The sequence below is a fragment of the Lutra lutra genome, chromosome 13 (assembly GCF_902655055.1).
Source record: "Lutra lutra chromosome 13, mLutLut1.2, whole genome shotgun sequence".
Classification (NCBI taxonomy): Eukaryota; Metazoa; Chordata; class Mammalia; order Carnivora; family Mustelidae; genus Lutra; species Lutra lutra.
The window spans coordinates 52,218,543-52,246,514 of NC_062290.1; the positions used below are offsets into that span (position 1 = coordinate 52,218,543).

Sequence of the window (27,972 nt, forward strand, 5' to 3'; positions counted from 1 at the left end):
TCCGGAATGGCAGAACAAGAATCTTCGTGAACTCCTTGTCCCACTAAAATAATAAAAATACTGGCAAAACAACCAAAAGTAACCATTTCACAACTCTGAAAATTAACCAAAGCTACAGAACAAACTGAAAATTATCTAAGAGAACTACTGAACCTCGGTAAGATAGTGGGGTCTGTACCATTTTAGTTTGACTTTTCCCACCCTCCACTTCCTACCTCCCAGCTTAGTGGCATAGCAGTAAAAAGCTGGCAGCCTGGTTACCAGCCAACAGAGAGGACAGACTTCTCTTATAGGTACACGACAAGCATCATCCCCAGAGCACAGTCAATAGTTTGTCTGAACAAGCAGTTCCCTGGAAATTCTCTATTCCCAAGGTCTTGTGGGTATTTGATTTAAACTCAGTTAATGGGGGGAAAAAACCCTATTCCCAGGGTGCTATTAAAACAGTAGCAATGGGGTGGCAATATGGCAGCTACCTAATGTTATGATTTCCCATTGGTTAACAGGAATCTGTCAGGAATTTTTTTTTTTTTTTAATCTTGGTTATCTAGATGACCATAAAGAACTTTGAAGAGCTTTGACACATTTCTGGGGCTTAAAAGGTGGCTCAGGAAAGACCTGAGAAAAGAGAAGTCTTTACAAGGCTCTTCTCTGAGGACCAGGCCCAAGCAGGAAGTAAAAGCTAAAGCTATCTACAAACTGTGCTAAGTTTTAGGGCATGTCTTCTCACATGGGGTCCCTTGGCAAAGGGAGGAAGACAGAGAGACAAGGCACTGAAGAAAATTTTCTAACCAGTCGCTGATTAACCAGTAAGTTACGCTGGCAGAGGGTGACCCCACTGAAGCCAGCCTTAAAATAAAAAATAAAAGAACTTAAAAAACAATGCTACGGGGCACCTGGGTGGCTCAGTGGGTTAAAGCCTCTGCCTTCGGCTCAGGTCATGATCTCAGGGTCCTGGGATCGAGCCCCGCATCAGGCTCTCTGCTCAGCGGTGAGCCTGCTTCCTCCTCTCTCTGCCTGCCTTTCTGCCTACTTGTGATCTCTATGTCAAATAAATAAAATCTTTAAAAAAAAAAAAACAAAACACAATGCTACTAGAGAACTTGGTGGCCATATATGGAAAGTAATACAAAATCTAGAGAATTAGTCCAGTAAAGTCTCTAAGTAGCAACAAGCAAAACAACAAAAACCTAGCAACAAAAAAGGTATCAGACACCAGAGTTATCACAATATACTGTTTAACCATACAGTTTTCAACAAAGAAATTATGAGTCATGTAAAGAAACAAAAAAGTGGGTGCCTGGTTGGCTCAGTGGGTTAAGCCGCTGCCTTCCACTCAGGTCATGATCTCAGGGTCCTGGGATCGAGTCCCGCATTGGGAACCTGTTTCCCTCTCTCTGCCTACTTGTGATCTCTCTCTGTCAAATAAATAAATAAAATCTTTAAAAAAAAAAAAAAAAAAAAAGAAACAAAAAAGTATTCCCCATACAGGAAAACAAACAAACATACAAACAAAACACGAGAGAAAATGTCACTGAGAAGTCCAGATTTTGGACTTAGTAGGTAGTACGCAGACTTTGTAAAGATTTTTTAAAAATTAAGGAAACTGGGGTGCCTGGGTGGCTCAGTGGTTAAAGCCTCTGCCTTCGGCTTAGGTCATGATCTCAGGGTCCTGGAATCGAGAAGTCCAGATTTTGGACTTAGTAGGTAGTACGCAGACTTTGTAAAGATTTTTTAAAAATTAAGGAAACTGGGGCGCCTGGGTGGCTCAGTGGTTAAAGCCTCTGCCTTCGGCTTAGGTCATGATCTCAGGGTCCTGGAATCGAGTCCCGCATTGGGCTCTCTGCTCAGCAGGGAGCCTGCTTCCTCCTCCTGTCTCTCTCTGCCTATCTCTCTGCCTACTTGTGATCTGTCAAAAAAAAAAAAAAATCTAAAAAAAAAAAATTAAGGAAACCACATTTAAAGAATGCAAGAAAATGATACATAGAGAACATGAATAAAGAGAAATTTTTTAAATAAAAAAATTCTAGAATTTCTAGGGTTAGGAGACACCTGGGTGGCTCAGTGGGTTAAGCCTCTGCCTTCGGCTCAGGTCATGGTCCCAGGGTTCTGGGATCGAGCCCTGCATCGGGTTCTCTGCTTGGCAAGGAGCCTGCTTCCTCCTCTCTCTCTGCCTGCCTCTCTGCCTACTTGTGACCTCCCTCTCTATCAAATAAATAAAATCTTTAAAAAAAAAATTTCTAGGGTTAAAAAGTATAAAAATTGATATCAACAATTCACTGTCTGGGCTCAACAACAGGTACCCAAGATGGTTATTTGAATCCACATGAGAAGTAAAGAATATTGGCAAATATAACTTCATAGGAAAATATAAAAGAGAATAAATGTGTTTGTAATCCTTTTTTACTTTAACAACAGCCTAGAGCAATAATCATAAAACTGATGATAGGCTTGTAATATATGTCATAAACTGCATGGTAATAATGGTATAAAGGAGGGGGTAGGAAACACTGGGAATTTCTGTGATTATTAAAATGAAGGTAATTTTAATATGAAGTAGATGATTATAAATTAAGATGGTAACTGTAATCCTCAGGGCAAAAACTAAAACAACAACGAAAAAAACTAGCCCAAGAAAGGAAATGGATGTTTGCTTTTTCTTAAGATTTTTATTTATTTGACAGAGAAAGACACAGTGAGAGAGGAGATACAAGCAGGGGGAGTGGGAGAGGGAGAAGCAGGCTTCCCTAGAAGCAAGGAGCCTAGTGTGGGGCTTGATCCCAGGACCCTAGGATCCTGAGCTGAAGCCAGACGCTTAATGACTGAGTCACCCAGGCACCCCTGGCATGGACATTTAAATGGTACATTAGAAAATATCTGCTTAACAGAGAAGAAGTGATGTAAATCCTCTTGCTGGTCATCAGCTATTAAATATAAATTGATTAAATAATCAAAAGGGAGAGAATGGAAAAACTGGGGAAAATATACTTTACTGAATGCTGTCTATAAGATAGACACTTTAGTTTTGTTTTTTTAAAGTAATCTCTACACCCAACATGGGGCTTGAACTCATGACCCTGAGATCAAGTGTTGCATGCTTTACCAACTGAGCCATCCAGGCACCCCAAGATAGGCTCTTTAGATTCACAGAACTGGTTGAAAATAAAAGAAAAAATAAGTACTTTATAAATAGTAAAAGATATTTAGAGTGGCTATATTAATGCCAAAGTAGATTAAAAATTTATTTTAAATTCTAGTTAGTGAACATACAGTGCAATATTGGTTTCAGTAGAATTCAGTGATTCATTATTTACATACAACACCCAGTGCTCATCACTAGAAGTGCCCTCTTTAATACCCATCTAGCCCATCCCCCACCTACCACCCTCCATCAACCCTCAGTTTGTTCTCCATCATTAAGTGTCTCTTATGGTTTCCCACTCTTTCTTCTCCCCTTCCCATGTGTTCATTCTGTTTTTGTTCTTAAATTCCACATGAGTGAGAGCATATGGTATTTGTCTTTCTCTGATGGACTTATTTCACTCAGCATAACACACTCTAGTTCTACCCACATCAGGCTTAACACAAGATCTGGTACCACAACCTTTCGAAAAAGAAGTGAAGAGAAAATTAAATTGTTTGCTAATTGTGCCCCATGAGTTTTTTATCCAATGTAATAGTCACAAAGTATGTGTGTATCTTCAGATAGACTTTATTATTCAGTACTGACCTTGTTCAGAACCTCATCCTCTGTTTTATAAACCCGCAAGTACTTCTCAACAAAGAGGCTGACAGCGTTGTCTCACTTCCTCAGGGACTTTGGAAGACGACTCTGGCGTGACCAAAGCCCACTTCCGCTGGGCCACCTTGTATGTCAGCATCTTGTTCAATACAGAATTGTAGATTACAAAAATGTAAAACATGTATTTCTGTTTAACATTCCTACTATGTGTATGAAAGAAGTAAAACTCTCAGGTAACTTCTATAGCCATTAAATTCAAAAATAATTTCAAGTTTTAAATTCATTAAAAAATAGAATGATTGGGATGCCTGCATGGTTCAGTTGGTTAAGTGGCTGCCTTCGGTTCAGGTCATGATCCAGGGGTCCTGGGATCGAGTCCCGCATTGGGCTGCTTGCTCAGCAGGGAGCCTGCTTCTCCCTCTGCCTGCTTGTGTTCACTCTCTCTCTGACAAACACATAAACAAAATCTTTTTAAAAAAATATGATACAAGGCCTAAAATGGCCTGCACTCATGAAAGTCTGCCATCAGACTGTGGAGTCAGGGCTGTGCCCCATGTGTGCCCCACTGTAGCTGACCTGGGCACCCAACTCCCCCTTTTCACACCTGGAATCTTCGAGCTCCAATGTGGTCCTCTGCTCAGCAAATAGGAAAGTTTGTCACTTACCTATTCTTAAAACAAATATATGTCCCAATGTCAGTTACCATGACACAAAGAAAAAGGCTCAGACTTAAATAAGATTTATGAAGGATTTGTGCCTACTCAGTATTAAAATGATCCCAGCTACAAACAATGAAACAATGAGACAATGAGAACTCTAACATCAGGTAATCTCACTTTGGAGGGCAGGAGAGCCAATGTTACACTTCTTTGTAGTTGTCCCCTTAGGGCACACAGATGTTTTAGGGAGGGAGGAAGCCTCAAAATTGACAGGTAGTTTTCTGCTGAAAAATATTTAGTATACAGAAAAAAAAAAGTCACTGCCACAAATAGGAGAAAAATAACTGAAGAAGGAAGGTTATGTCACCATATCACTGATAGCATTATTTCCTGAAGGTCTGCCTTCTGCCCCTTCTCTCACACACATACACATGGATGCCCCGCAAGGGATGGTTCTTGAAAGGTATACTCCAGTGTGAAACTTTCCTCTGAAAAAAATTTAGGAGTCTTAAATGAGTCATAGCCACAGAGGTTTTAGGTCTAAAAATATGCCGAATATTTCCAAGAACAGGATAAACAAAATAACTGAATGTGACATGCAGACATGAATCCCATCATAAAATGAAAACAGCTGCATCAAATAGTAACCAGGAAAAGCTGAAACTTCTCTCTGGGGTCTGGCATTTCTCTGAAGGAGGGATCTCCAGAAAAAAAAAAAAAAAATAACAGAAGCACTCTCCTAGGGGCTCTATATGTGGACAGAAAAGCTGGTTGTTGGAAATAGACTTCTGGTCTTCAGACTTATTTATAATACCTTTCTGGGAAAAGAAGCAAGACTTTTCACAGGAATGTGTGCTCTGTTTGGCTTTTCCCTTGACAGAACCACATCCAGGTGGAGGCTGTTTGACATAAGCAAATTTTCTAAGAAGTTTTAACGAACAAGAAAAATAAAAAGGTAAGTTTTAATCACCTTAGCCTCAGATGATTAGAGTTTATTTTAATGATCAATTCAAGATTTCATAATACTTCCTTTACAGACTCTATTCTTTTCTTGAAACAAAATGTAAACACAAAAAATCCCAATAGCTAATACCAACATAAGCTAAAGAACAAATTTAGACAATTGGTAAAGCTATTCACTCCACGTAGATATGCTTGCAAAATATTACTTCTATGGCTTAGCATTTACGGATAAACAGTGTAAGTGATTTAAGTATCATGCCAATCATATAATCTCACATAAAGCTTCATGTCAGCAACTCAACTATAATTGGTAATATGTGAATTTCACAGGAAATGTTTTCTAAAATAAGGTAAAATTCCAAAACAAAAACAAAAACAAAAGGTAAAATTCCATTTCTTAACTGATTTTCTCATACCTTCTGAGGCTTTCCTTCAGGTCTGAGGGATGGAACAGGCAAATACCATTTTCCTTTGATCAGAAGGGGCAGCGAGAAAAGCCTGCCCACTGTTTAAGTCAGGCATTATCTGCACCACCTGTTGCGGGGCCTGAAGGATTCCAGGGTGACCAATTAGTGGGGCAACAGTCTCCCTCAATGGGCTAAGGATCTCTTTACTGGTTGGAACCTAGAGAGCATCAAAATGATTTTAAAATTTGAGAAGACGGAGCATTTCACTTTCCTTTTCTCCACAAAAGCTTTTGGAATGGACTACATGTATAATACCCCATGTAATACAATACACATAAATGGGGGTATTCCCAGAAACAAGCGGAGAAGAAAATAGAACCTTAAAGCAAAAAATACAAGAAAATTTTCTTGAAATAAGAGAACACATTAATTCTCCTATGAAAATGACACTTTGTATGCAGTAAAAATGTGAATAAAAAATGTGAATAAAACTTTGTATGCAGTAAAAATGTGAATAAAAAAAATAAAATAAAAGCTTTAAAAATAAAAGCTAACAGGAAGACCTATCCTACTACCAAAGTTACTGGAATTTAAGGAAGGACTTCCTTAGGTCACCACGCAAGAGTATCAGGTGATGCATGAAGGTAGAAACAGCAGGCTAGCCTCAGACTTCGCTACAGCAACATTCAGTACAAGAGAATGCAACCCCAGAAAAGATGTTAAGCTTGATCAGTAACAAAAGAAATGTCATACAAAACAAGGAAATAAAATTTCACCCAGACAGGTTTTTTAAAAAGAATTTAATACCCAGGTTTGATGAAGGTTTGTGGGAAAAAAACCTTAACATACCTGTAGGACAGTACCCTGTTACAACCCTTCTGGAAGGCAATATAGCAACATACTTGAAAAATGTTAAAACTCTATCTTCCTTTGACTTGTTATTTCCATTTCTGAGAATTTTAAGTGAAGGAAAAAAAAATTTTAAGGGGGAAAAGTGAAAGGGAAATAATGTTAGCTTCCAAAAATTTTTTCCAAAGAGAAGGGGAAAAAACTACTTAAGTAGGTAGCTATATATCTGACCCTTGGAGAGAGATACTCCATATCTCCATTTCACAGATAAAGAAAATGAAGCTCAGAGATATTAAATAACTTGCCCAAGGACATCTAACTATTCTGCGAAGAACCAGAATCCAGGTTCTCATTTGGGACTTGGAAGCATAAACTCTATTTACGTCATGCATAACATTCTGCCGTCAATGTGTCCCAAGCACAAGTAACACAGAGAATAGAGCGGAGAGATGGAGTTTGTTAAATGTCACTTTTTAAGCCAAAAGTGGTAAAGAAATACTACTCACAGCAGTGCCTCCTTAACTTCTGAAAATGCCATTAAAGGACTTCAGCACATACAGTATTACAAGACGTTTAAAGGACTTTGAAAATCTACAGTCCATGCCCCTTATTCACAGCACTCACGGTCCTATAGAGTCCCACAAACAGCTAACCAGTGAATCCTGAACCAGGGCTCCTAGGGCAAACAGAGGTGGGTTCAGGAGCGTCTCCGGTCACATTTCTGTCAACCAGTCAATAACCTCACCTTGTTTGAGGTGTTTCTGTTTAGAGATTCTTTACTTAGCATGTATTGCTGACTCATGAATCTCAAACTTGTGGTCGACAGCACTGGAACGCACGCCTCTACGGAGTTCAGCTAACACACTGCCTTTGTGAGGCACATCATGGGCCTCTTGATCTCAGCAACACCAGACAACCCTATACTTGGGGGCCATTTTAATCAGCAAAATCACCAACAAACACCACAAAAATGCAAAGAACGTGGCACTAAATAGGTTGAGAAAAGGACATACGTTAACGGTAGGAGAGCCGAAACAAGAAGGCAGTATTGCCTTGTTCGGTCTTAGCTGGGAGTGTGCATGGGAGGCAGTTTTTGGTTTGGTTTTTTTTTTTGTTTGGTTGGTTTTTGTTTGTTTTCGTTTTTTGCCATTATGAAGGCCGACAAAGGACCACATAAACACAAGTCTTGATTTTAAGGTTACAAATTAACTTCAATGAGTAGGGAATTCACAAATCCAGAATCTAGAAATAATGAGGATTGATCATGGCAATTTATAGTTCAAAAGCTATGCATTAACAACCTACCTGCTTTTAATGAAAATGTTAGATAATGGGAAGAAAATGAAGGATGGAGACAATGCTTACAAGTAGGAATCAACTTACTGAGTGCCCACTTGTGCCCCCAGGTGGATAACAGGACGGTAGTAGTGGAACATGCTTAAAGCTCAAAATGACAAGGCTTGTACTTTGTATGTGTCCCACAAGAGAGGAACTAAATAACTCACATCAAACTTGGCAATGTGCAGAATTTTTTTTTCTTGGTCCAGAAATGTTTTGGTAATAGAACATCTCTAATTCCATTTGCTTTCCTGAAGCCTAGTGGGAAAAAGATAGGAATTATCCAATTTCAGCAGAGTAAAAGCAAATCTAGCTTTTTTTTTTTTCCTGAAGAGCCACAGGAATCTAAGCTACAAAATATGGGGCAGTTTATTAAGAAATAATTCACAAAAAAATTATCTGAACCATTTGACATGCATAGAGTACTACAGAATATTTCTCTAAGTTGGGAAATCAACTATAAGTTGCTGTATGTACTATGATGGCCTCTGGAATCTGTCATGTCTGCAAGACACTATATCCAGCTAATTATCAAGGTTTTTGCCTTGCCATTCCAATGCCATCACAAGCATTAGAATATATATTATATACACATTATATAATCCATATTTCTACAGAGTTCAGCAGAGAGTACGTATTTAAGGAAAACTCCTTTAAATGTAGGAAAAGGATTAAAAAAAAAAACTGACTGACCTATTTAGTAATCTCTCTACAAGCTTTACTTCCCATGACCTCAGTGAAAATTCAAAGACATTCTTTCATAGGGTCATCCAAATCAGAGGGAATGTCCTCTCCAGTTTGCTCCATATCAAAAATCAAATTCAACTAATTTGCTGTCTTCATAAGTAGTGCAGTCTGGACTACGATCTTGTCTTCTCAGCCCTTGTCTTTGGCATGCTCACCTGAGGAACAGATTGGGGGCTGGCTTGAATTCGGACATTGACTTCCCTCATTTTGAGTATCATACATTGTTTTTATGTATTGTTTGCTCCGTGGATAACTCCCATTACAAATTCTGTTCTGCATTTGTCACTGAGAGGTGCACAGTGTATGCTTTCTTCTGAAACAGAGGCATAGTTTTTCTCACCACCAAAACTTCCCATCTTAGAAATGGGGTTTTTAACACCATACAAGTTACTTCTAACATCTAGTGAGCCTTGAATGAGCCGTTTTGGTAGTTCTAAATTGTTACAGTCATCTCTTTGTGTGGTTAGTTGGGTTTTCTCTAGTTTTTCCAATTCTTTGTCACTAATTTGACAATTTCTCTCCTCTGAGGACACTATATGTAACCTTTCATCCATATTCGGATACTTGAAGCCACTCCAAGGTTTAGCCTTTTTAGAAATAGGCATGACTGGAGGTACATCCATTACAAGGTCGTCTTCATCAGATTCTTGAAGATTTATTGTAATTCTTATTGGTGAAACGTAAGGTCTTTGGCTCTCCTGGGACTTGTGGCCATGTTCCCCCACATGTTTTTTCAAGTGGCAGAGGTGATATATCAGTCCCGTCCTGCCTTGCTTTCGACATGCCAAGCAGCCCTGCAGAATAATTGAGCAAGGGGTCATATTCAAGATCTGTTGCTGGACATTTGTGGTCCAGCACATACTTCCTAGGCTAACTCTCTGTTCTTTGATAGTTCATCCCACTTTTCCTTTGGAAGTAGGCTATTATATTCAAGAAAATCTTGCCTCAAATTTGTGTCACTCAAGGAGGCAATGTGGCTTTGCAGTAGTTCAAGTGTTAAAGTAAACCTGGAGAGCCTCTTCTGCTTTTTTTTAACCTCAGTCTTGACAGAGTCGAGTTCTTTGTTGAGCCTTTCCAGTTCTTCCATAGTTGTGCCTAGTTTTGTCAATGGAAGAGGAGTTTTATCTTTAAAAATCACCTCAGAAGAAATGCAGACTCCAGAATATCCTGGACAAGTAGTTTACTATCAGAAGGACATTAATTCCTTCAAACCCAGCCATTAACACATGGGGTTGTTTACTAACTGATGGGTTCTTAGAAGCAGAATGAGCAGTCAAGGATTAGCTCTCTAAGTCTTTCAAACATCATGCCCATGTCTGATTAAATAACATCCATGCCTCATTGCTAGAGTGGCTATATATCAGTGGGTCAGGCCAGGTTTACACATAATTATTAAACTGTGTCAAATGTGATACAGTTTGGATATACTCTGTTCACCTCATTATTTACCAACCAGTGACAATTTGAAAAGAGTTCAAATAGCTGAATGCGACTTACACAGAATTACACAAAGTTTCATATACCAATACATCTTGGTTATAAGTTATTTAAAGCACCAGTCTTTCCTAAATTCAGTGGGCCTCAAAATTCTCATTGAGGTCCTTGGTAATCTACTGATTGCCTCAAACATAAAATACACCCCCCCCCAGCATATAGCATTAAAAAAAACCAAACTTTATTTATTTGTCAGAGAGAGAGAGAGAGAGAACACAAGCAAGCAGAGTGCAGGCAGAGGCAGAGAGAGAAGTAGGCTCCCCTGAGCAAGGAGCCCGATGCAGGACTCGATCCCAGAACCCCAGGTTCATGACCTGAGCTGAAGGCAGTGGCTCAACCGACTGAACCACCCAGGCATCCCTAAAAAGCAACAACAACAACTTAAAAAAAAATCTTAAAAAAAAAAAGTCAATACAACAAACCTCCAGTGCAGTTTTAGATTCACACTCCGGAGGGAAAACCAGGACAGTTACAAGAGATAAGGCTTGCTGGAACAGCTGTTCACAACCCCCGCAGCTCCTTCCTGACTTTTAACTAAGGAAATCACAAGTTTCTTTCCTCTTCCCAAGATACATTTTCCTGTATCATTTATGAGGAAATTTACACACCTCTCTCTTCTCTCAAACAAGAGATTTCAGATTTAAAATGTGATCCCAATTTTCGAAACTCTGCATTTATTTTAGATAACCCCCATGCTTTGGTAACACACATATGCTTCTTCTTAACACAATGAGCACTCTCTTGGCTCAGTAAACTTTGGCTTCCTATTAAGAAATTAACTCTGTTGAAATCTAAAACAATGTGTTAAAGAAGTATGTGGCATTTGAGTGGAGGAAGGAGAAGGCAAAAAAGCCAGCGCAAGAATGAAAATTATCCTAGGATCCAAACATATGCCTGGATCGAATTTCCCTTTAAATAAACTTGGACAGGGGACTAAACTCTGGACAGCCAGCCAGAACTGCATTTTAGCTTAAGCTGGGTTTTATTTATTTATTCCTTGATTCAGGAAAGGGTCTTCGGCACTGCTTTGGGGACTCTACTGGAAAAAAAAAAAAAAAAAAGGAAGAGAGATTATACTTTCGGTTCATGTTACCAGTTTAAAATAAAACCTTTTTCTCATCAGAAGCTACATTTAGGGGGCTAATTTTGAAGTTTGAAGGCAGGCGTCACAATCTTTGCTCAAGGTAGAATTGACTGAGGAGCTCCTCTGGACCGTAAATACTTTTTGCTCCAAACGGGGTCCTACCCCACCTTCTTTCACCAGAGCAGAGCAAAACCCCTATAATAACTCCACACTGGGGATGGTGTCAAGGAGGGAGGATCGGACCGCACAAGTCCACGCACATCCATCAAAGCCAGCAAACCTGGGCTCGCCTTTCTAGGATCCCACGCTCGGGCATCTGCGGGTCCACAGCAGAGAGACAGCAGGCTGGGCCATACCGCTCCCCAGCCCTCCCCCGGACCACGTGACTTTGGCCCCGCCCTGTACCCCCTGCGGGCAGAGCCCTTACTGGGGTGGAGGTGCTCTCTTCTCCCAGCGGGGGGGGGGGGGGGGGGGGAGGTTCTTTTTTTTTTTTTTTTAAGATTTTGTTTATTTGACAGAGAGAGATCACAAGTAGACAGGCAGGCAGAGAGAGAGGGAAGCAGGCTCCCTGCTGAGCAGAGAGCCCGATGTGGGACTCGATCCCAGGACCCTGAGATCATGACCTGAGCCGAAGGCAGCGGCTTAACCCACTGAGCCACCCAGGCGCCCCAAAAGAGGTTCTTAAGGGAGCCAGCCCACTCTATCTTCCCCCAACATCACTGCCCCACCTTCTCCAGGTTTCAGGAATCTTGCGACCGGAAAGGTCTGAGAAACACGTTCCTAGTTAGGACCCCCAGAGCACCCTTACTGTGCTCAGATCTCAGGACATACTTTCCACGGGAGGGATGAAGAAAGAGGGAATAAAGGTTGGCACTTAAGGCTCCTGATCCTAGGTGTGTGATGCTGGGGAGATTTACTCTTGAGGACTTTGGGACAACTTGTTCCTCTTCCTAACACAAGCACTGGTTTTTTCTTTGGTCTGTAATAGCCACTCTGTAGGAACTACCCTTAAATAGCAAAGGTGGAGGAAAATAGATTAAAGTCCCTCTTTGAGGGCTGAGGAACAGGAGGAGTATGGGCACCGGAGAAAGGAAGAGGGTGTTTCAGAATGCCAGGGAGACAGGTTAAAAATCAGGTTTTTTTTTTTTTTTTTTTTTTTTAATGCCCTTTCAGGGAGAAACACCCAGAGAATCTGCTCAGGAAATGCAGGTTTGGTCAGTTAAGGGACAAACCAGAAGCATCCCCCCCCGTCCCCCCCCCCCGCCCTGGGCGTGTGACCCTCCTCTCGCTTCTAGACTAGGAAGTGGGGAGAAGGAGGTGGATACCAGTAAGGACTACCTGGTATTTTTCATGCCCCCCCCCCCCCCCGCAACTTGACTGCACGTTACATGGTATCTGCAAGCTAACCCCACTGATGAGAAGTCAATTTCTAAAAAATATGTTAACATCTCTTTGGGCCATTTTAGCCATAGTAATGCTATAGTAATTAACTTTCTTACTCTATAATACTTGTTAAGTACTGAAGAGAAGTTGGGTCATTGAATCCTGACTTACACTTACTTCTGATCAAGGAAATTCTCGGCCCCTCTCAAGGGTGAGTGGAGAAAACAGGTGGGAATGGTTGATAGTCAAACCCTCCTCAAGCTCACCTGATGTTCCCTCCACGCGCTCTTTCTCACCCGTGGATTCAACGTGGCTCCCCCGCACCTGCTTCCAAGGAGCGGCAACCCTCTGTCTCAGTTCCCACCGCATGTCCCGGCGCCCCAACTGGCAATACAAACGCTGGCCCAGACCCCCGGCGCCGTCAAAAGGGCATGGAAAATGGCCAAAGTAACCCGCTGAGGGTAGCTTGGACCACTGCCCAAGGTCACCCCCACTGGCTCAAGAGCTCCGCCCACCGAAAGCAAGGGCTGGGGAGAGCTGCCGGGCCAATTCTTTCCCCTCGAGCGTCAGTCTGATATAGGCCCTAGCGACTCAAGGGCAGAGCTTCCGCGCTTTCCCAACCAATGGTGAGATGGGGCTGGATTCAGGGCGGAAATGACTGAGAATGGTTGGGAGGGGGCCTGGCTGGTGAGTGCGAACAGACTGACTTTCCTCCTCCGCAGGGAAGGTTTGTAGGGACCTACGCCCGAGGTAGGGAAAACAATTTCCCAAGAGCTAAAAGGACTCCAAGGAACCTCCTGCCCTATGTGGAGCCTAGCTTGCTCCTAACAACCTCCTTTGACATCTGTTATATTTGGCTAGTAACCTTCATGGATCACAGACACCTCGCTTTGGAAGCACATCTTAGCTTCTCCAGCAGGTGATCTTAGGCAGGGTATCTGATTTACCTGAGTTTTCATTTCTTGATCTGTGAAATAAGCGTGCCTTTCAGTGTGATGTACCAAACCACCGAGCATAAAGTAGGTGAGAATTTAGGAAGACGATAAAACCTAAATTCGCACCCTCCCCCCAGCTCCACACATATCCACAAAAGATCTGACGCATGTTCCCCAAATCCTTCCAGTTGAAACTAATACCTCAAAGGGAAACGGTATCCCTATTCCATTGGTCTTCTTTGAAACTGAAATATTCCTGGAATGGACAGCCTCATAAGTGATTGATCACTCGACTTTTAAACAATAATGCTAGGAGGCTTGTAGTGATCCAAAGGGGAACAGCACCCCAATGTTTGTAGCAGTGACGTCCACAATAGCTAACTGATGGAAAGAGCCCAGATGTCCATCGACAGATGATTGAATAAAGAAGATATGGTGTATATACAATGAAATATTAGCCATAAAAAAATGAAATCTTCCCACTTACAAGGACATGGATGGAGCTAGAGGGTATTGTGCTAAGTGAGATACATCAGAGAAAGACAATTATATGATTTCATTCATATGTGGAATTAAAAAAAAACACTGGATCACAGGGAAGGGAGAAAAAAAAATAAAGACAAAATCAGAGAGGGAGAAAAACCATAAGTGACTCTTAACTATAGGAAACAAACTGAGGGTTGCTGAAGGGTGGGTGAGGGGATGGGGAAGTGGCTGATGGGCACTAAGGAGGGCATGTGATGTAATGTATCATGGGTATCATGGGCGACTGATGAATCACTGAACTCCACCTCTGAAACTAATGATACACTATATTAATAGAATTTGAATAAAAAGTTTAAAGTGGTAAAAATTAAAAAGAATGCTAGGAGTCTCTAGTACTAATTTAGTTTCATTTCTTCATAGGGCCCAACTGTTTCAGCAGTAAAACACAAGTGTGTTCTTTTTGCTTTGGTGAGGAGGAGGGATGTAGGTAGTAGTGATTATCATGAAAGTTCCCCAAATGTCCCCAGATAAGATAGATATCTAAATGTCTTCATTTTAAAGCTAACCAGCCTAGAGTAAATAAATTTCATAAGTCACTGTCCAGGATTATTTTTACTGAATGAGTTTTCCACACATTAAATTATTTTCTTGTATTTTTTTCCATTGTATAATTTTTATGGCTGAGATAATTTTATTGAATATGTCCTCCTTTTCAGATACCAGAAAATTTAAGTTTCTCAGCAGAGTTTCCAAATCATGATGTTAGTGAAATCACAAACTTCTTTTCTGAAAAAAACTTAACATCTATTCATCAGTGGGTGTTTCTTCACTTGGCTCCTCACTCTGAATTAAATCTGACTCCTCATTCCCGCCTGTATCATCTGAGGCTGTGGAAACAATGTCCGTTGTTCTAGATTTTGACACTATGTCTGGTTTTTTCAGTTCTGGAGAAGTGGTGCCCCAAAATGTGCTACTCTCAGCACTCTTAGAGAAAGATGTGTCTGATATGCCTTCTGAAGGATGAAAATAAGACAGAGTTGCCAGCTCTGGGTTGACGGTGTATTCAGTCTGACATCTACTTTTATAACTGAAACAGAAAACATGTATCGAGAATTATTTTTCATTACATACATTTGCAGCTCAACTCAATTTAGAAAAGCATCACAAAAATTGAAATAACACGTTAATTCTGTCCAATTACTTTGTATAACACCATATAAATAAACGACAAATGTTAGACCTTAAGCAGATGTGCTGTTTAGAACAGAGTTCATAGCCCTTTTGATCCAAGGCTAGCAAAAAAGAATGCATATCTAGATTCTCTATAACCTTTCCAATCGACTAATATTACTTTTATCTCTAGATGACTAATACACTGGGGGAAAATTCTCCAGACCGCCCCATGCTTCTTTCTAAATAGGGGAACTGGAGCTTAATGTGAGATCTTATAGATACATTTGGGAGCCACATTTCCTGAACAATTTGCTAAAGAGAGAGGGTGACAGCTTCACATCGTGCACGTTCCAAAGACTCCAGAGGTCTGCAGACTTACTTAATTGTCTTCACTTTGTACAGCATGGCACTACAGACTGCCAAGAGGATAACAAAAAGGAAGAGGGTCATCAATGAGATGCCCAGCATTAATTTTAACTTGATTTCCTGTAGCTTGGTCAGGGTGTCTTCACTTGTGGCATTCAAATCAGACTCTGAGAGGAAAGAAAGAAAATGCAATGGAAAAGAGTGACTGTTTCCAGCATGTCTTCCTGGATGAGTAAAGAGAGCAAAGCAACTGAAGAGCAGCCTTCACCATCCAGGGTATCACTGTACACCCTCACTTGTCTCATGCAACGCAAAGACGACTGTGGGCTACTCCCTAGGGCGAAGTACTCTTCGCTTGTTTTGTTGAACTGCCACAGTCGTCCTGGGGGAGCTGTTCTTAGCTCCATTTCACAGGATCAGAGAAGTTTATGAATTCGCCCATCTCACATAACGAATGAAGGGCAAAATCTGGTTTCAAACCCAGGTTACCAGATGCTCAAATATGTCTATAGCAATCTTCCTCCCTGACTGATAAAGACCATTTCAAGACACAAGAGATGACTATTAAAAAATGTGATGAACTTACACACCAGGGCCTCGGCCTTCAGAAGAGAAAGATACCCTTTTACTGTTGGGGCCCGCATTGACTTTGATGCTAAAAGGATGGTGTACCGGATGCTTTCTCCATGAAATTTAAGAACTGCATTTGTCATTCTGTTACTGAGACCACACCTAGTGTATTTGATGTTTAAAAAGTTAGATAATAAAACTAAAACTTAATATTAAATAAATAAAACTTAAATAAAGCTAAAATTTTTTTAAACTTCTAAAGTTAGATAATAAAAAATCATGTCCAGATCCAGAGATGTCAAAGGTCTTTTTACTAAATCTATTAATGAAAATACATCTTTACTGCCACACTTTGCTTTTTCCTGAATTTATGTCTGACTTAATAGACATTTATTTGATGGTGACTTGAAATAACCATGTTGATTTTTCTCTCTTGCCCCAAATTTCTCCCATCCAAAAGTTCCAAAGTTTTCATTATTTTCTAGGTTATGGTGTTTTGGTGATAAGCAGTGGCGAGCTTGCATGTGTGTATTCCCTGATTCCATAATTGTCAAAGTGCGATCTTAGACCATGAAGAGTGAAATGGATACAGCTGTCAGTGATTGTTGACTTTGAGGCAGATTCTTTGGGGAATAATCACATTATGTTAAGAGGGGCTGTGCTCTTGAATTGCTCTGCTACTCCTTCAAAGGGTTTTTGTAGAGGTGAGCTTGTAGTACATTTTGTTTTTCAAGGTGATGGTCTAAACTAGAGAAGGTTTGGAATTCCCCACCACTGGAAATGATGGGAAAGCTAATTACAACCTTGGGCAGTTTTTCTAAGCCTCAGTTCCTTCATTTGTAAAATGGATAATCCCAACTTCGTGGAGGACTGACATAATAATGTATATAAAACACCTGGCATGTGTAATATGTGCTCCATACATGATAAAAATTAATCATGTTCAATTTAACTACTTGGAAAGACAAAATATTTCTAAAGTAACACAGCATTAGTCATTCCTATATGTAACTTTTCTAAACAAAGCCTCACATGATATTTTTAAAACCCTGCAAGGCAAATGGTTGTAGTTGTCAAATAATCCAATGCCGAATAGAGATGTCAGGCTTAGATGTATCATCAGATGCTGTTTTTTTCCCAATAGTTTATTTGTAGGACAGAGGTTTGGGGGAAATTAATATATTGTCTTTTCATGACATTTTATATTGAAATCAATTCTTTTACTCACATAAATATAACTAATGCATGCATGAAAATTACAAACAAAACAAAATAAAACACTGCACTCAGCAGTAGGAATTCTCTTATTCATTGCTGGTGGAAATACAAAATGGTACCGCCACTTTAGAAGTTAGTTTGGTAATTTCTTACAAAGCTAAACATAGTTTTACCACACAATCCAGCTATCACAATTCTTGATATTTACCCAGAAAAGTTGAAAACTTAGGTCCACACAAAGACCTACACATGAATGTTTATAGCAGCTTTATTCGTTATTGCCAAAAATTGGAAGTAATCAAGATGTCCTTCAGTAGGCGAATGGATACATTGGTATATTCACACAGGAAATGTTATTCAGTGATTAAAAAGAAATGAGCCATCAGGTCACGAAAATACTTAGAGGACTCTTAAATGCATATTACTGAGCAAAAGAAACCCGGCTGAGTCTATGTACTTTATGTTTCCAACTATATAATATTCTGGAAAAGGCAAAACTATGGTGGTGGTGGAAGGATCAGTGGTTGCCACGGATTTAAGGACAAAGGGGCGGATGGTGGAGCAGAAGAGATTTTTAGTGCAGTGAAATGATTCTATGATCGTGTTGGTGGACACAAGATTATGCAGTTGTCAAAATGTACAGACCTGTGCAACACAGGGAGTGGACTCTAATGTAAACTACGCACTTTAATTAATACTAACATTGATGTTAGCTCATCCATCGTAAAACCTGTACCAAACTAAATTCAAGCTGAGAATGATAGGAGAAACCGAGTTGGGGGAATACAGGAGAACTCTGTACTTTCTGCTCATTTTATTCTGTAATCCTAAAACTGCTCAGAAAACAGAGTCTATCAATTAAAAACACTGAGTTCTAGATATGATTCACTTGCCTACTCCTCTGGTTTCTCTGTTTCAGGAATAGAAGTCACAAAACTGGAAAATGAAAACATATCTCTGCATATATGGCGACTGGAGAATAATGCTTAGGGACCATCGCTCTTTAAAACAGCACATGCCCTCTCTAAGATAACGTTAACTACCACGCTACGCTTTTACATACATTCCACGTTATTAGGGAAAACAGAATCTCCATGCAGTTAAGTCACACACTGAAACGTGTGCCGGCACTTATGCCATTTAACTGAAGTATTTTGTTCTTACTTGGAATTGGGCGAAATAATTGATCTCTTTCTTCAATCTCCTCAGCTGTTGGTGTTGCATTTAAAGCTGTTAAGACAATAAAGTGGTGTTATGGTAAACAAAACTCACTTATGAATATTACTGTGTGTGTGTGTGTGTGTGTGTGTGTGTGTGTTTAATATAGAGAGTGTATTCTCATTATTTATGACAGTTATGCTCCATAAAGTCATGGGAACACTGACTTGGTGAAGACTGAATTGTTGGTCCTGGGGGAAATGCAAGCTTAGGTCCCTGAGAACCTCTGGCCACAACATCTTCATCAACCAATCAATACATAACTTTTTAATGTGTGTTTCTGTTTAAAGGTACTTTATTTAATATATATTGCTGATTTATTAATATTGAATTCATGATTAACTGCATGATCACTCAAGCCTAAACAAAGTTTATCTGACACATATTTTCTCCATAAGTTATATCACTGCCTTCTCCCGCTCAGGAACACTGCCCAGCTCTTAATACTACACTCGGGGCCACGTTCATTAGCAAAATCACCGACCAAAAGCGTACAAATGCAAAACACGTAGCACTAAATAGACAACAAAAAGGACACTTAATTACAGTGTAAGAGCTGCAAAAGGAAGACAGGGTGTTCCTTGTTCTGCCTCCGTTGGGCACATGAGGGTCAGGCAATTAAAATTTTTTGCTGCTCTGTGCATGTCTGCAAATGACCATGAAAGTGATTTGGGGGGTTACACATATATTTTAGACGTAGGTAAATTCACAAACACAAAATCTGCAAATAATGAGACTCAACTGAATTTGGTATGTATTTCGTGTTTACAGTGTGTGCATCTATGTGTGTGTGCTACATGAATTACATTATACATGTGTGCATCTACAGAAACGTGCATTTGTAAGGCATGCACATTACATTTACATATGTATGCATATGTAATACATACATAAATATATGCTTATATGTTTATGATACATGCATTACTTTCTACATGCATATGTTTTGCTACATACTTTGCATTTATTCACAGATCTCCATGTGCTTACATGCGTACTGCTCCAAACACAAAGATGGACTACATTGAGGGAAAGCCTTATTTAAAATTTTTAATCACAAATAAACTGAATGACAAAAGTGCAACATTTATAGGAGAGTAAGCTTTGGGGAGAGAAATCAGAAAGTGTGCGACACAATCAATTTTGTGGGTTTGTTTTGCATTTGCTATTACACGTGATAATGGCAGCAAAATGTTGACTTATTAATTCTTAATATTAGAACTATTTACACTGACCTTGGCTTTCTTATGTAAGACTTTAGAAAACCAAAACATTTCCCCAGCTACCTAACCACTATGAGTTTACCTTTAGCTAACATTGTCCAAAATGCAGGTTCATTTGGACCCTTGGTTAGTCCTGTTTAAAAAACAAAATAGAACAAGATAACTAAGTAAGGTAAGTTCAGTTTAGTAAATTTGTGATAGAGCATTTATTCACTTGTCAGTTTAGTCATGTAACAGTTATACCTTGAGCTCCTACCGTGTGCCAGATGCTGTGCTTGGCATTAAACTTCAGAAATGAAGAAGACACAGGACTTATGCTGACGGAACACACTCTTAGTTTGGGAGGCAGACAAGAATCACTGTTAATTAGGATGCAGGATAACAGGGGTTCAACAGAAACGCACCAGTGGGATGCACAGAGAGCCCTAACTCCAGTTGCAAAGGCCAGAAGCCCTTCAAAATGGAGATGGTGCTCAGTATAGGCCTAGAGGACTAGAAATTTTTTGCCAGGCAAACAAGGCAAGAGTGAGATCCTTCCACTGAGTCATGAACAGATTTGGTGAGTTCTGAGAGCTTCAGATAGATTGGAATGAAGAATATGGATGGGGAATGTGACCGGAAATGAAACCTGAACATTTCTCAATAGTCAGATAATTTTCAGATTTAAATGCCTGGTTAAGAAATTAGAACATTAAAAAAAAAAAGAAATTAAAAAAAAAAAGAAATTAGAACATGACCCAAGCTTAATAGTAAATTACTAAAGATATTTTAGAAAGGAACACCACTAGGATGATGAGATTTCTATTTTTGTAGATATCAAAAAAAAAACGACTAAGATTTTTATTTGTTTTAGAAGTGTTAAAGATGCAAACTAATTCACAGTAACCATATGAGAAACATACTTGGATGCTTCATGTAATGACAGGTCCATTATCTTCAATTAGACCACTCATCCAAGACCTTAGAGGACAGCCATCCTGGGTTGATATGGTTATATAATTATTTTATTTTATTTTATTTTATTTTAATTTATTTGACAGACAGATCACAAGTAGGCAGAGAGGCAGGCAGAGAGACAGACAGGAGGAGGACGCAGGCTCCCTGCTGAGCAGAGAGCCCGATGTGGGACTCGATCCCAGGACCCTGAGATCACGACCCGAGCCGAAGGTAGAGGCTTTAACCACTGAGCCACCCAGGTGCCCCTGGTTATATAATTATTTTATAAGGAACAATATTGTTAGCATGAAAGTAAAATAATGATTTGGATTTTGAAGCTTGTCACTACCAACCCCTCCCCCAAAATTTCAGGAAATACTAAAAATTGATTCTAATTAGAGATAAATTTATTCCTCAAGCAGATAGAAATTTTACATTATTAAAATGTATTAAAATATACTTATATATCTAATATAAATATAAATATAATACATTTTATTAAAATAAATTTCATTTTTAAAAAAGCCCACATCCTATTCCTTGTCAAACAAATCTAAAAATGGACTCAGATTTTCGCTGTTTAAAAGATTTTAGAGTGACTTTAAATTGTAGCTGTAAAAATTCTTTAAGCATGCTATTACTATATGAAGTACCCAGAGTAGTGAAACATAATTTAGATCATATAATGATATGCTCCAAGTATGACTACGGTTTTGAAACTTTAATACTTTGATTGTTTTTTCCAGAGGGTTCTGCTGGAAATTCTTCACTGGTGCCTATTCCAATAGGTGACACAGTTGTTTCATTGACGAGTTTATCTGCGGAAAGGGATAACAGATTATCAGCATATACAAATATTGACAGCATCTGTGATTAGGCATTTTTTTAAGCTAAAAAATGGAACAAAGAAAAGGGAAAAAAAGAGAAAGATGTTGACATTTTCCTGAGCTATCATAAAGGAGGGGAAAGAAGAAGGCATTGAAGAACAAAGTTTTGGGATAATGGGTTGCCTGAGAAGGGATTAATATACCTATAATTTGTAAGAGAGAGGAAAAACAGGGACAAGGGTGGGGGATGGTTGTGGTGGTGGCTATAAGCTTCCTTTAGAGGTAAAAGAGATGTATTGGATGAGAACATTGGGTTCAGATGTTTCCCTTGACAGGACTTGAAGTGATCCCGTCAGCCCTGGAGAGCTTGGTGGCCAGAGTTAGGACACAGAAGAGGAAGGCGCATCAGTATCCTTGTAAATCAGAAACATCTGCGTGTGAACTACTCAAAACAGAGTCTTGGGTACAACCATTTGGGGCTACAAATCAGGGGTTTTCAGGCCTAATTTAGTATATATCTCTGTCTATAATGTGTCCATCTTTTGGAGGAATGTCAGTAAGAGTGTATTTGGGAACAATTGTGACTGGGGGACATTTTCCACACACATCCCCATGGTGGCCATTTCCTTTAATTTTGTTTAATAGGGAAGTCAGTTAAGTTCCACATGAAGTACAGGCAATCTCACTATAAAAGAAGCTCTACAGAGAGGCAGAATGAATTGAGACTGAGCCTACCAACAGCACTATGACAGAATTGTTGGCAAGAAAGTTATGAAAAAGAGTCTGTTACCAGAGTTGACATAATTCAAGCAGGACTCCAACAAAATTCATAAGTAATCCTTCAACTATGCCATGCATCCCTTATACTTAGAGAAAAGTGTGTGGATTTTCCCTTTGCCCTCACAGTTCTGGGCACTAAAAGAATTGTTAGTCAAAATTATTCCGGAGAATTCCATCTCCTTGATTGAGGGGCTTGCTCCTCTAGAATGTCCCAACCATGTTAGTATTATTTCTTTCTGTCAGAGCCCCCATTTAAAATGGCAGCAATTTCTTATTCCAATCCAACTTTCTTTGACAATACTTTGAGGACCTGAATTGTGGTAATAGAAATTAGGGTTTTAGAATTTCTTCCATGGGTCCTATGGTCTTCAATAATCCATCTCCTAAGGGAATTTGAGCTACCCGGTCTGTTGAAGACCTGACTCTCTGTTTCTTGTCCCAAACAACTCAAAATGATGTTTGCAGTGTACAAGCAAAATTCCCATGAGTGATTTGCTTAATTAACGTATGCCCTTGAAATGTCCCTCTCATTTATGTCCCAAGGTTTAGAATTACTCAAAATATTCCATTATTGTCAAATAACTTTATTAATAATTATGTATTACAGAGTCTGGCTTCTCTCAATATTGAAGCTGCTAGAGCCAGAAACATTCTCTCTTCCCTATTTAATTCTATCCTCTTTTCCTTGTCTTCTGTTTTATGCTAATGTGTTTTGTAGATATGAGCTGTTGATACTTCATGGTGTAAGATATGGATATGTCCTTTGAAGACTTTTAGTGGCCTCTGAAGTCACATGCTGGCAACAGTTTTATCTAGCAAATTAATTACACTTGATGGAAAGATGCAAAAAGGAAATAAGAACGTTTGAAGTTGAAGGTATAAGTAGAAAGGAATAAAAATGTGGGTTTAAGAAAACATACAATTTTCGAGAGCCCTAAATCTAGTCATTATTTTTCTTTTCAAACCAAAAATATGAGGCTAAGGTATGTAAGAACCTCCTTGACTTCTGACTTTGTTACTGCAAGGGACATGGAGTCAGTCTCCTTTTCTAGGAACTAAGATTCCCTGACACAAGATCACTAAGACCTTTTTCTTACTTGATACGCTCTAGCGCTGTTTGGAAATCTTGCTTTAAGGGGTTTTCATATTTGTGACACTGACTTCCAGTACTCTCAGTACTTACAGTTTCTAAGAGCAAATTGCAAATCAGTTGTTGCTCTCACAGATATTTCAGACTGGCTGCCATTTGGATTTTGCGTTGTGAACACATCTAAAAATACAAGATCAAATGTTTTCAGCAACTAACTCAGTTCCTTCTTCTTCCTTTAAATTTTTCCTTATCTAATTTTTTTTTTAAAGATTTTCTTTATTTATTTGACAGTCAGAGATCACAAGTAGGCAGAGAGACAGGCAGAGAGAGAGAAGGGGAAGCAGGCTCCTTCCTGAGCAGAGAGCCTGATGCGGGGCTCAATCCCAGGACCCTGGGACCATGACCTGAGCTGAAGGCAGAGGCTTTAGCCCACTGAGCCACCCAGGCGCCCCACTAATTTTTTTCTTAAAACATAGGCACTAATTCTGAGAAAAGAATAATAAAGTATTTGAGACATTCTTTAGCTACAAATTAAGGAAGTGGGGAAGGGTTTAAAAATAAAATTCATGGGGTGCCTGGGTGGCTCATTCAGTTAAGCGTCTATCTGCCTTCAGCTCAGGTCATGGAATGAAGCCCTATGTCGGGCTCCTTCCTTGTTCAGTGGGGAGGCCGCTTCTCCTTCTCGCTCTGCTGCTCCCACTGCTTGTGCTTTCTCTGTGTCAAATGGATAAATAAAATCTTAAAAAAATAATAGATAAATAAGATAAACATAAAATTCATGGAGAAAAAGCCAAATTGGTACCCTTGTGCTAAATAACATTCTGAGAATAAATTACTGAGCGTTGGTTATAATTCAAAACTAATGGATATATCCACTCAACCAGAGTCAAAGTAAATTGGATCAAGATGGCAGTCTGATATATTGACATATACATGTCTCGTTTTTCTTAAAATCTCATGAAATGACAGAAAATTTTATACATACATGAATGTATATGTGTGTTTAGCACATACATATATATTCAATCATCCTACCATGCAGGCATGTGTATGCACACACACACAGTGTCATTAATGAATTTTGATTTTTGAGGAATTTCTGAGCTAGATTAATGGGGAAATATCACAAAACAAAACCAAAGCCCAACATGCATGTTGTGAGTCACGAAACTATAAAAATTAAAACATTTTGGTATTTTTACAGGGAAAAACAGATCGAAGAAACAATAAAAAGGTAACAACTAATCCAATTTCAAGTGAGAATTTAGATTATATTAAATGGGTTTCACATGAGTAGGGAATTGGTGTTAGACATTTGGCGAACCTCCTTGAAAAATATAAAGTTTTGTGCGTATATTTATGACATATACAAAGATAATGATTTGAGACCTAAGAGTTAAAAACAAAAATGAGATTATTTGAAAAAATAGGAAAACAATTTAATTTCTTCAATTGAATAAGACCTATCTAACCAAAATATAAAATGCAGAAATTATTAAAAAATTAATCAACAACTGATTTTAGAAAATTACGATTTTTCTCTATGATTAAGGTACCTAGACAGGTTAAGAATAAGCAACAGCCTGGTGGGGGAAATATTTGTTAACTTTTACTATAGGAAAAGGATTAATATATTGAACATAGAAAGAGCTGTTGCAAATAAATGAAAATACAGCCTGATAAAAAAGTGGGCCATGATATGAATAGGCAAATCACAGAAGTAGAAATAAAAATACCCATAAATATATAGGAAAATACCCAACTTCATAAGTAATCAGAATGCAAATGAAAACAGTAATGGAAATTTCTCACTTACAGTCACAAAATATGATTAACAATATTCATTGTGGGTGAGCTTGTGGGGCATTCTCGGAGGACGTAAATCAGTAGATGCTTTTTGGAGGGCAATTTGCTGGTATCAATATATTTTTTTAATATTTTATTTGTTTATTTGACAGAGAGCTAGAGAGAGAGCACAAGTAAGCAGAGCAGCAGGGAGAGGGGGAGAGAGAGAAGCAGGCTCTCTGCTGAGCAGGGAGCCCGATGCGGGGCTTGATCCCAGGACCCTGGAATCATGACCCCAGCCAAAGGCAGCCGCTTAACCAACTGAGCCACCCGGGCGCCCCTGGTATCAATATTTTTAAAGATTTACTCTTTATTCAGCAATGCCCAGTACTTGATATCTATCCAAAGAGAGATACACCCAACTGTACATGAGAAAAATATAAAAGGGAAAAACTGCATGTAATCCAATTCTTTAAATGCTAGTGGATAAATTATGGGACATCATTTTATGGAATACTAGGCATCCACCAAAAATAATGAGGCAGATGTGAAAAGAGCTTCAGAGTTGTTAAATGAGAAAAGTAAGTTATAACACAATTTCTTAGGGAGATTTCATTTATGTTTTGTATATATTGTGTGTGTAAAAAAGACTTTTTTCTCTAATCGAGGTAATCATCAGGCTCTTAGTTTATTTACCCTCTGGATATTTTAAAGCAGAGGCACCTGCTTTAAAAGGAAATGACTGAAAAGGAAATGATTGCACCATTTGTACACCCTAGGCAGAAGCCCAGTGATAGATACATTAGATAACACTCCTGACTCTGGCTTTGGTAGTGTGAAATCTGGCAATTGACCTCTCTGAGAATCAGGTGGGGTTTTTTTTTACCTACAAAGGAAGGACATAGATTCACCAAAGAGAAAGTAGAAATACAACTTATATGTTATTATTATCAAAGTACTTGAGTGTATATATATATGTGCATGAATATATATGTAAATATCTTGATTGTATTCCTATTTTTCCTTGGATTAATGTTAATAAGGATCCCAAGACAACTAGATTTAATCTTAATTTTTTTTTAAATTTTCACAAGAGTTTCTTTTGAGTGGAGGACCTTATAAGGGCACAGAAAGAAAGCCCATACAAGTAATGATGAATAAACTGAAGTTTGATGGAACTTTCGGACATCTTAAAGTCATCTTGTTATGGGTTGAATTTTGTGTCCCTCCCCCCAAAAAGACATGTTGAAGTCCTAACCCCCAGGATCTCAGAATGCAACCTAATTTTGAAATAGGGTCATCGAAGATATAATTAGTCAAGATGGAATCACAGGAGTGAAAGGTGGGCTCCTAATCTGATATGAATGCTGTCCTTATAAGAAGAGGGAAATGGACACAGAGGCACAGCAAGAATGCCATGTGAAGATGGAGACGAGACTAGGATTGTGCTACAAGCCAAGGAAGGCCTGGGGCTACCAGGAGCTGGAGGAAGCAAGAACTGATTCACCTCTAGAGGCTTTGTAGAGAGCATGGCATGATCAAAACTTTGATTTTGGATTTCTGATTTCCAGAACTGTGAGAGAATAAATTTCTGTTGCTTTGAGCCACCAAGTTTGTGGTAATTTGTTTCAGCAGCCTTAGGAAAATGATACCCACCTCCAAATAAATTTTGGTTAACTCACCATAGAATTAGATCAATTTCAAATCACCGTAATTACATGATGAACTGTGTTATTTATGGGAAATTATCAAAAGAACCTTGTTAAACTTCATAACATCTTATGGGAAAAAAAAGCTGTAGAGGGGCGACTGGGTGGCTCAGTGGGTTAAAGCCTCTGCCTTAGGCTCAGGTCATGATCTCAGGGATCCTGGGATCGCGCCCCACGTCGGGCTCTCTGCTCAGTGGGGAGCCTGCTTTCCTTCCTCTCTCTCCCTGCTTGCCTCTCTGCCTACTTGTGATCTCTGTCAAATGAATAAATAAAATCTTTAAAAAAAAGCTGTAGAAAATGAGAATTTCATTTAACGTACTGAAATATTTATGCAGTAAATAAGAATTTAGGAAGTAGGAAATAAAATTAGAGTTTTTTAAAATGTTAAATCAAACCAGTATAACACCAGCTTTTCTATATGTGTTGCTATTAACTTTAAAGACTTACATTGTTTTATATCTTTATAATAATTGCCATTTTTCTCATTAGCAGGAGTATTCTCCTTAATTTCCGGTCCTGGTTTATATTCTTTTATAGCGTTAGGTGCCCACATCTCGTCTGCAAAATTCATAAGAAATAAGTTCAATTCTTTTACTACTTTCTTTTCTTTTAACTACATTTTTCTACAAAGAATTTGAGGCAGAGATTTAAAATGTAAATTATGCCATATTTCCAATAATAAACTTTGTACCATCCTATAGAAAACTGTCACATACCAGTTTTCTAGGATAATGGGTCATCTTTCTCATCTGCTCTTTCTGTAAAACCTTTAAATGCTTACTCACCAGCACCACCATGGTTAGTTGTATTGGGGTCCTGTAAGGAAAAAACCCCAGATACAAAAATAAACAATATAAAATTCATAGGGAAAATGATTGATTTATCCAGTAATCTCCTGCTTCCCCTGAAGAGTTTCTTTCTGTTGCCCAGCAGATCCTGTAACTAGCTAAGACATTATGATGTCACTGCCAAATGGAGGTGAGAATGCTG

The 27,972-nt window shown here is 39.0% G+C and overlaps 1 protein-coding gene and 1 long non-coding RNA gene across 2 annotated transcripts; one reads left to right on the plus strand and one right to left on the minus strand.

The window, feature by feature from the left end:
- On the plus strand, positions 1–18,671 carry LOC125084058 (uncharacterized). Its single transcript, XR_007122452.1, has 3 exons — positions 1–157; positions 5,282–5,356; positions 18,334–18,671. It is a non-coding gene; the product is annotated as an uncharacterized LOC125084058 (long non-coding RNA).
- EQTN (equatorin) lies at positions 14,467–27,952 on the minus strand. Its single transcript, XM_047701168.1, has 8 exons — positions 27,768–27,952; positions 27,430–27,540; positions 23,582–23,668; positions 21,520–21,609; positions 19,938–19,988; positions 18,579–18,644; positions 15,640–15,793; positions 14,467–15,174 (listed from the first exon to the last, which is right to left on the minus strand). The coding sequence occupies exons 1-8, from the start codon at positions 27,844–27,846 to the stop codon at positions 14,892–14,894; spliced, it is 921 nt and encodes a 306-aa protein (XP_047557124.1). The 5' UTR covers positions 27,847–27,952; the 3' UTR covers positions 14,467–14,891.
- Between the last annotated feature and the right edge of the window lie 20 nt (positions 27,953–27,972).

Excerpts from the sequence above, each read along its gene's own strand:
- EQTN (XM_047701168.1), bottom strand. The coding sequence starts at position 27,846 with ATGAATTTTATATTGTTTATTTTTGTATCTGGGGTTTTTTCCTTACAG. Across the intron at positions 21,610-23,581 it reads GCAATTTGCTCTTAGAAACT|ATAAACTCGTCAATGAAACA; the intron begins GTAAGTACTGAG and ends CCCTTTCCGCAG. Across the intron at positions 19,989-21,519 it reads CTCTGGAAAAAACAATCAAA|GACTAACCAAGGGTCCAAAT; the intron begins GTATTAAAGTTT and ends TTTTTTAAACAG.